Source organism: Trichoderma reesei (assembly GCF_000167675.1).
Source record: "Trichoderma reesei QM6a unplaced genomic scaffold TRIREscaffold_22, whole genome shotgun sequence".
NCBI classification, from domain to species: domain Eukaryota; kingdom Fungi; phylum Ascomycota; class Sordariomycetes; order Hypocreales; family Hypocreaceae; genus Trichoderma; species Trichoderma reesei.
This window is the reverse complement of record NW_006711169.1, coordinates 37,929-47,423: the sequence shown is the minus strand read 5'-3', so window position 1 is coordinate 47,423 and position 9,495 is coordinate 37,929. Positions and strand designations below refer to the sequence as shown.

The window sequence follows — 9,495 nt, the reverse complement described above, 5'->3', positions numbered from 1 at the left end:
TGCGTGCGGGATGAGTATATCTGATGCTGGATGGCATGAGGCTTGCTGTAAGAGAGAGGGGTGTAGGAGAAGTGAGATGTCAAGGGACAGCACGGTGAGCAATAACATGTATGTATTTGAGACTCAATAGCAGTGATTTTATATATTACACGCATCACACAGCTCTGTTCTTTCAACTTTCATCATCTATTGTATCATAGCGTTATTGCCCGAGGATCATAGCTACAGCTCAAAGCAATCGATATTCAAACCTATAATACAAGTTCCAAGTCCATCTGAGTCCATCCATCGCCACGCCGGACCATCGCTCCCCCAAAGACGGATCGTCGGTCCTCTGGAAATTATAACGCGCAAGCAGGCCGTCTTGGCAGCGCCCCGCTGCGGAGCCGAGCAGCCCCGATGCCCCGGCAGTTTTCATACTACAGTATGTCACCAGTAAGAGAAAACACCAGACATCTTCATCTGATACCCTACTACGTCTTGTCGAGCTGAGGAGTCATCACCATTTCAAAAACACTTCCTAGATGATTCAAAATAATTGGAAGCATCCGGCCTCAAGACTTGGGGCAAAATCGTCCAGCTTACATACATGTCCAAAATGCTCCATAACATTTGATGGAACCCGTCAACTTTAGGCGCTTCAACGACTTTGCCTTTGCGGTCAAGTCGATGCCGATCATTGATGGATTTGAGCCACACATAGCTCAAAGTCTGTGTTTTAAGCAGTGCGATGTGGACTCGGAAACGAAAAAAAAAGGGGTCGAGGCCGCGTATGACGATCCCCGACGATAAAAAATGGCTTTATAAGACCACGGGATGATGTACTTTGTGTCACACCTGTTAAACTTGTTTTGTATCCGTCTTGTTTTCTGTTGTTGTTTTCGAAGACGACTTCTTCTTATACTAATTCTTCGTCCGTTTACATCTTTTGTTGTAATGTTTCTGCGTTGAGCCTCGTTTACATGATTCAGCATACAACACTCGGCGAATAATTCTCAACCGCTTCAGATATTCCCCCTTCAACCTGCAATGAGACTCTTCTAAATACCCAAATTCGACACGCACACTTACACCAGCAAGACTTTCCCCCCAAAGTCTATCCTCCATTATACCCTCACCTGGCCAATCTCACTAAACAGCATGTTCCACCTCCCCCTCCTCCTCCTCCTCCTCCTCGCAACAACCCTCCTCGCCCCCTCCGCCCTCGCCGACATCCCCCCCCTCACAAACTCCTCCGAATTCACCACCCTCACCACCTCCCACGCCAACTTCCCCAGCCAAACCTTCCGCTCCTCCCCGCTCACCGCCCCCATCTTCCTCATCAACCATCTCGATCCGAGCCGCGCCTCCAATGCCTCCCACATCTTCCTCGGCACCGTCTACGGCACCCAAAAGGCCGGCCCCATGATCTTCGACGCCCGCGACCTGTCCCTCGTCTACGCAGACCAGCAGTACGAAAACACATACGCCTCAAGCGCCCACCTCGTCAACGGCACCCGCTACCTCGCCTTCTGGGAGGGCGGCCACACCCGCGGCCACGCAAACGGCAACTGCCTCTTCTTTGACGAGGCGTATACCCTGCGCTACAACGTCACCGCCCAGGGCCTCAACGACGCAATGGCCGACATGCACGAGCTCAGCGTCACAGACGCCGGCACCGTCATCTTCTCGACCTACTTCAACATCCCCTTTGACTGCCGGCCCGTCGGTGGGCCCGAGGACGCGCTGCTCATGGACAGCGGCTTTCAGGAGATTGACCTGGCGACGGGCGAGCTGGTCTTTGACTGGCACGCCTCCAAGTACTTTGCCATTGATCAGTCGTATGCCGAGTATACCGACGCATACGGCGTGAGCCCTGATTCTGGCTTCGACTTTTTTCACATCAACTCCATCCAAAAGGCAAGCTGACAAACACCCTTCCCTCCCCTCCCTTTTCCCACTTACAAACCATACAGAATCACCAACTAACATCTCAACTCCGTGCAAAAAAAACAGACAGAACAAGGCGACTACCTCGTCTCCGCCCGCCACCTCTCCGTCCTCACCCTCATCGACCACAAAACCGGCCACCCGCTCTGGATCCTCGGCGGCAAGCAGAACCAATTCACCGACCTCTCCGGCGGCGCAGCCACAAACTTTTCCTGGCAGCACGACGCCCGCATCGTCCCCTCCTCCTCCTCCTCATCATCTCCCCTGACAGACGGACAGGAGGAGACGCACATCACCCTCTTTGACAACCACGGCGAAGAGTCCGGCTTCTGCCCTTCTTCCTCATCATCAGAAACGCAGCACTGCTCCTCCCGCGCCCTCCGCATCGCAATCAACCCCGTCCTGCACACGGCCCGCCTCGTATCCCAGTTCTTCCATCCAGAGGGCGTCAACTCCGGCGCAATGGGCGGTTACCAATCGCTCAGCAATGGCAACATCATGACCGCTTGGGGCTACAACCCGAGCTTCGTCGAGTACGCTCCTGACGGCACGCCCGTGCTCGACGTCCAAAGGGGTCCTATCGGCGGAGTAGAGGCCGTGCCGGACATGTTTGCTTATAGGGTGCACAAGGGGGACTGGAAGGGCCAGCCTTCGTGGCCGCCTAGTATCGCCGTCGACGCACCAAACAACAACACGTACAACGCCACAATCTACGTCTCCTGGAATGGAGCAACAGAAGTCTCTTCATGGGCAATTGTAAGCCTTCTCTCTCACCTATTCTCTCCTCTCCTCTCCTCTCTCCTTTCAATGCGTGCGAGAAAACAGCTAACACCATCAAAAGTTCGCCTCCAACGACCACAAAACCATCAACAACCACACCAACCTCCTCATCCAGTCCCCCCGCCAAGGCTTCGAAACAATCATCACCCTCCCCAGCACAAGCACCAGCACAAACACAAACACCACTCGCCGATACGTCGCCGCAGCAGCCGTCTCCTCCTCCGGCGACGTTTTGGGCTCGACAATCGTCCTCGATCTCCAAGATGGCGGGAACCCCATCACGGTCACGAGCGATATCGTATCCTTGAAGCCCCCGGCTCCTCCACCTGTGCCGTCGCCGTCGGCATCAGCATCTGCATCTACATCGCCTTCGCCTTCAAATGTTGCACCAGCAGCAGCAGCAGCGTCAACGTCACCATCAGCTTCGACATCCGCCGAGCGCCAAACCACAAGTTCGAGCACCGTAGGCGTCATGGGAGCTTCAATCTTCAGCGTTGCCGGAGTTGTCTACGTGGCATCATACTTTTGGCGAAGGAGGAGACTGGGGCACGGCCATCAAGAGGGATATAGAATGGTCAACCTCAGAGATTAGAGTGTCACATATTGTAATTAGTTGTAGATATTGTATAGTTAAGCGCATAATGTTCCAAGCATGATACGGGTCATCAGCTTCGTGAAAGTATCGTAACAACGGCAACAGCTCAAGTCTCCCTCTGCAAAGACATGCTGCCATCTATCCGCCAGCTTGCATTCAGCAGCGTTTCTTTGACGTACTTTTCCGCCGCCGCCACTGCCGTCGTCAGCGCAATGCTCTCGACCCTCTCGTCAAGCTCGTCTTGCATCATTTCAATCCTTTCTTTCACGTCATCGTCCACTTGATTCAGCACACGTTCGACATCCTCCTTGACCTCCTCAAACACATCGGTCGACTCGACCTTCAGATTGATGTACTCGTCGTCACACCGCTGTGTCACTTCTGCCAATACGTCTTCTCTCTCTTCCGTGTCATAGCGGCAGGGATCGGCGTTGTCCAGCTTATCCCCAAGCTGTTGAATACTCTTCAGTATGCGCTTTTCCATCTCACGGAGCATGACATTGATGGGTGGCATGTCACTTTTCGCCGATGAAGGGCCGCTTTCAGGATCAGGGATATCACGTTTGCGCTTTTCTATAGTCACGTTGAGTCAGTACAGGCATTGAACAGCGCAGTCTGAATATAGGCTTACTGGATGCTGGTCGATAGGCCGGAGGAGATTGTGCTTCAGAATCAGTGCGAGCACTGTCTTCGGATTCAGTGCTGGCCTCAACAGTGCTCACAGTGCTCACAGCTATGCCTGCGTTGGCGATCTGACCCCCAGAGCCGTCATACAATCTGTCGAGATTGCCGAGCTCGGCATTCCAAGTCGGACGGGGTGAAAAGATGAAGGCAACTTTCTTCAAGACTTTTGAAGGAGTCGTGTCGGAGCTGTTGAGGCGGACAGTGAAATTGGTCACTGCGGATATAACCATGATAGCATCAAGCAGGGCCTGGCTCCTCAATTTGGCGTTGATGGGCTCTTTGGGAGTGATCAGATCAGGCTTCCGTTGCAATGAAAAACACAGCGACCGCGCCTTGTTATCTGTTCGAAACGAGACGGAATTGATGACTTCAGGACGAATGTATAGATAGATGACCCGCCTATTGGAAGGATTGCTGCACTTGATATAGATATCACCGCATAGCCTCAGAAAAGCTGTATTGGATGTGTGGTCGATGGCGATATCAAGATCTAAAGAATCTGTGGATTGCATGTCGCCGTTTCCATCGGTCCAAGACACTGTCGTGTTTGAGCAGTACATTTTGGTGACTTCAGACCTTGTCGCTGGTTGGAGGGAGCTGGGCCCTGTCGGATCTTCAACATCATATCCCTCCTTGTTGTCTAGGTCTGTATTTCCAATGCATTCATCGTCGTCATCATCGCCGTGCTGATATTGTCGGCTCGGCCTAACGCGCGTCAGTTCATTGTTTACATCAGGAGCATCCATGTCTATAGGATAGGGAATCGGATCGAGTTGACGAGGTTCAAGCGTGAAGTAACAAACACCACTACTCAGCACAGTAGAACCGCCTCGGAGACAGTTTTGCAAATCGGAGGTGGAGAGGATAACCTCGATCCACGGCCTTCAAGATCCCGACCCTCATCACCAGACACAGCTGTGAAGAGGTGCCGACCGGATCGAGCATGCAGAGAACAATCCACCAAGGGCGATCCCATCTAGTGACGAGGTTGTGGTGATGGACGCCGCCGCTCAACTAAGAAGAATCGCCTCGGAGACAGTTGTGCAAACCGGAGGTGGAGAGGAAAACCTCGATCCACGGCCTTCAAGATCCCGACCCTCATCACCAGACACAGCTGTGAAGAGGTGCCGACCGGATCAAGCATGCAGGAGAACAATCTGCCGAGAGCGATCCTAACTAGTTGTGAGATAAAAGAACGTGGTGATAAGCCCTGCCGCTCACCAGCAAAAAGAATCGTCTCAGAGACGGTATTGCAAACCGGCGCTAGATAGAGGTTGCCCTCCATACAGGCCTTCAAGACCCGACCCTCATCACTAGACACAGCTGCGAAGAGGTGCCGATACGGTCAAGCATGCAGAGAACGGCCTACTGAGACAATCCCATCCAATGGTAAGGGTGATAAACCCCGCGCCGCTCAACACAAGAAGGACCGCATCAGAAACGGTATTGCAAACCGGAGGTGGAGAGGCGAGCCTCATTCCACGGCCTTCAAGATCCCGACCCTCATCACTAGACACAGCTGTGAAGAGGTGCCGACCGGATCGAGCATGCAGAGAACGGCCTCTGAAAACGGTCCCATCTAGTGGAGCGGCACGGCTATCCACGTAGGCAGAACGCCTGGTGGCATCGCGAGGGCCATCACACGAGGGCTTTTTCACACGGGGGCAAATCTCACTGACCCGGGCGAGAGCGAAGCTTGTGTCAAGTCGTCATCGTCTGTGTTGGCGACCGTGTCCTGGGTGTAGGCGGAGGGGCTGTGAGCCATGACAGAGGCGACAGGCGATAGGCGATGGGTGATGGGCGATGGAAGATGGGCGATGCCCTGGTTCGAGGCGTTCACGGGCCTTGGAGGTGGAAGAAAGAAGAAAGTGGAGAAGCAAAAGGGCGGAGCGCGAGATTGATGAGCTCCTTATATCACATGACCGCGTCACACAATGGGCGATTTGATCTAACTGCATCTGGAGAGCAATGCTGTTTGCTAGACCAAACTGGGCAAACGCCGAGGGACCCACTTTAGGCTCCAACTCCAATGAAGCTCCCTTGCAAGCATCACAGCAAATTGTATGAGAGACTGATGACATCTGAAATAGTAATATATACAAGCAAACAAGAGAATTGTTAATCAAACATCACTTTCATTGTGTTCATTCTCCCAGCACAAGACCCCTCTGCCATGCCTCTCACTTCCAGACAATTTGCTCCAACATAATCCTAGTCCAACATGAACATCATGAGTATCCATAAAAATTCAGTCTGCAATCCTTCAAAGACGCTCGCTCCCACAGTCTAGTTCATCAAGCATCGTCAATAACAGTGCCATTATCGTCAAACTCAAACACCTCCTCCAAAGCCAGTGCACTCTCCGAATCCCGCGCAGCCTCCCTCTGTATCGCCAGCGAGGTGATGAGCTTCTTGTCCGGCCGCAGGACCCCCCACATCTCGGGAATCACAAGCACCTTTGACGTCTCGCCAGCGTCGTTTCGCGCCATCGCCTTGATGTAGGCAAGCTGCTTTCCGGCCATGTTCCAGACAAACTTGGGCGCGCTGTGGTGATACTTCTTGAAAGTGGTCGAAGCTTTCAGCAGCTGCCAGTTACTCAACGCCGAAGCCTTGTTTGCGTCATGGACTAGCGCGGGAAACTCGCCGCTCATCAGCAGCTCGGGCGGCGGTTGTATGTCCAGCCATTTTTGGTAGACAGCCTCGGCCTTGTTGGCAAACTTTGAGTTTTCAATCCCGTCGCGCATGCTCACACGCCACTCGTCCGAGAGCGCAGCGATGCTGCTCCGCAGATGGGTCAAGAGCTGTCTGCAGCTGGAAGAAGTGGTGGCCTGCTCGTCGTAGAGGTTGGTGAGCTTCGTGAGCTCCGAATCATAGGTTTGCACCTCCGAGTCTTTCCCGTGGATGGATTCGTGGAAGCTGGTCAAGACGGCGTCAATGACTTTTTCGGCGACGTCGAAGCGCAAGTAATCGAGCACATGCAGCCGGCCTCCCTTATCAGGTAGCCGCGTTCCCTTCTCTTTTGCATACTCTGGCTCGTTCAAGAGGGTCTTTTTCATTCCCAAGTGCACTGTGCGGAAACGATGCCAGTCGTCCTGTGTAAACACATAACCCTGCTTGCTCTGGTCGACCAGATAGCCAAGCAGCTGGCTCAAGTGTATAGCGGCCCGATCGTGAACCGAGTTATGTGCGTAACACAGCTTCACCTTGTAGTTTGTACATCGACCAAGAAATGCGGGCTGCAGATTGAACAGGAATGCCTGGGCTATAAAGTCGGCGCAGGCATCCTCCAGATGCTCAGATGTGTTACTCTTATACTTGTAGTAGTTGTTGCTTTCGACCTCGTCCAAGATACTTTTGAATTTCGTGTCCATCTTGCGTATATATCCGCTCTTGATCAAGTCTGGCTTCTTAAGCTCGGAAGCGTTGCTGAAATTCTTGACAATGTTTTGATCCCAGCACACCCAGGCCATGTCACCGTCGTAATCGCCACCGGATAGCTTATGGGCAAGGGGAACTCCGCCTTTGGTAGAGAAGATGATGACGTCTTTGAGCTTTCGCAGCTCAGGCCGCGACACCACTTTCACCCTTTGAATGTCACTGGGTAGATGGGCTGGAACTCTTGCCACCAAGATATCCATTCCCTCCAGCAGCGTATCGGAAAAGCCATCGGCTTGAAATTTGGTGGAAAATGAAAGGTGCACCTCGTCTTCTTCGAGGGTCGACGTGAAGTCTGCAGCCATGTAGATATAGGCCGAACACGGTACGGTAATGTTCATCTTGGTCTTGAGAACATCGGCCTTCCTCTTGCACATGTCCCAAACAATGTCCTGTAGGTATTTCATCTTCTTCTGATCAAATCCTGAATCAAGGAGGAACGCGACCTTGTCCGCATTACTGTCAGGAAGACCAGCCAGGAACTTTGTCGAACCATCCAGCAAACGGTCATTCTTTGAGGGGCCAGATTGATGAATCCATAACCGGAGACTCATAGGCTCCTTCATGGCGGCTACTTGCTCACCGAGGTCGGCGTGCAGCGCTCTCTCCAGATGCTCGGCCATCACGCGGCGCATGCCGTCGGGCTCCGGAGACTGTGCTTCTAGTATAGGTATAAACTGCTGGTTCAGAGAGGCCGACTTCAACTCTGATGGCCAATTTCGTATCTCGAGTGTTCGGTGATGAGGGTCGTCAAAGTCGCATTCCCACTTTGTCTGTGATGGGTATATCTCAACCCAGTCCCGCTCATCGTCACTATCCACATCAATCAACCACATGCCCTTTGCGCTTCCCAGTCGACCTTGAAAGCAGCTCGGACAGTCGGACAACCCGAGCGCGTCGGCAACTTTCTTGGCCAGGCTTGGTGATATACGACCAATTCCGTCATTCATCACCTTTTCACGTTCAAGGTCCTTGCGCCGAACGAGAATCTGCTCTTTTTCAAGAACAACGGTGGGCCAAGTGCGGCTGAGGCCTAGTAGTAGTCATTCGTGTAAGCTGGATTCCAGATAGAGATAGGGCTATTGCCACTTACTCAATGCTAAGCGGGAGAAGAGCTTGGCGATGGGCTGCTGAGAATTGCGCTCCTTATCAATGGCGACAGCCCATTTCAGCAGGCCGCTGAGCTTCATCTTGGTGCGCCTCTTGATCTCTAGCGCTTCTTCCAGCGGCGGGATCCCATCAGCTATAGAGGGGCTGCGGAAGTTGTTGCCGTCGCAAGCAAAGAGGTAGACCCTGTCCTGCGGTGTGCTACGGGTTGTGGCCGGAATCTTCTTGCCCTTCACACCACGCACGTAGAACGGCTTCCAGGACCGCCCGAGAAAGTAATGCCGTGACTTTGTCAGCCATTCTACAATCTTTTCAAGGCTCTTGGCCTCTTTCAGCACCTTGGGGTCCTCATCTGATGATGACGATGGCGATGGAATAAGAATTTCCAGAAAGCGATCAGCACCAAATCGACGGGCCAGCCGATGGCCCAGCTCAAGCCTCAATGGTTGTAGTCGAAGACTGTACAATGGCCCGCCGTCCTGGTTGTAGACTAACTCGGCTGTAAGCGTGGCCGTCTTGACCTTGGTTTGAAAGTCCGTCATTGCTGTCCTCCACGCCGCAGAATCGCTGGCAGGGGGCAAGCTTTTGCCATGAAACAACGGGTGCCTTGATACGATTTCTCTCAAGTTGGTCTGGTCGTGCCAGCTATCATTTGGCTCATACAATAGGTCGAACTGCTCCAGCGAAACTTTGCAGTGAAGAGCAGCCCTCGTTATCTCCCATATGACAGCCAGTGGCGCTTGTGTCAACTCAGGGTGTGGCAATTTTGCTACGAGCTCTCTCGGTTAGCAGTGAAGAACAAGCTCTAGCAGTCCCATATGCTTACGCCATATATTAGCAAGTCTCTCTTCGATGGCTTCGCCATTGCCGTCAACGAAACTCTTGGACTGCAGAGGATCAAGCTCTCGCCTCTCTTTGGGCTTATCAGGCCTATGAGGGAGAGAATGCCCGTTTGGTTGAAAAGT

The 9,495-nt window shown here is 52.9% G+C and overlaps 2 protein-coding genes across 2 annotated transcripts; one reads left to right on the top strand and one right to left on the bottom strand.

Annotated features, from left to right (window-relative positions):
• Nucleotides 1-1,140: 1,140 nt before the first annotated feature.
• On the top strand, nucleotides 1,141-2,977 carry TRIREDRAFT_67540 (uncharacterized protein; the record flags this gene model as incomplete). The annotated part of the gene is made up of 3 exons (XM_006968282.1): nucleotides 1,141-1,776; nucleotides 1,996-2,685; nucleotides 2,771-2,977. Coding segments are annotated over 3 exons (1,533 nt in total), but the record flags the coding sequence as incomplete, so codon positions are not given.
• A 3,305-nt stretch (nucleotides 2,978-6,282) lies between these two features.
• Nucleotides 6,283-9,312, bottom strand: TRIREDRAFT_67742 (uncharacterized protein; the record flags this gene model as incomplete). The annotated part of the gene is made up of 2 exons (XM_006968227.1): nucleotides 6,283-8,456; nucleotides 8,517-9,312. Coding segments are annotated over 2 exons (2,970 nt in total), but the record flags the coding sequence as incomplete, so codon positions are not given.
• Nucleotides 9,313-9,495: the final 183 nt, after the last annotated feature.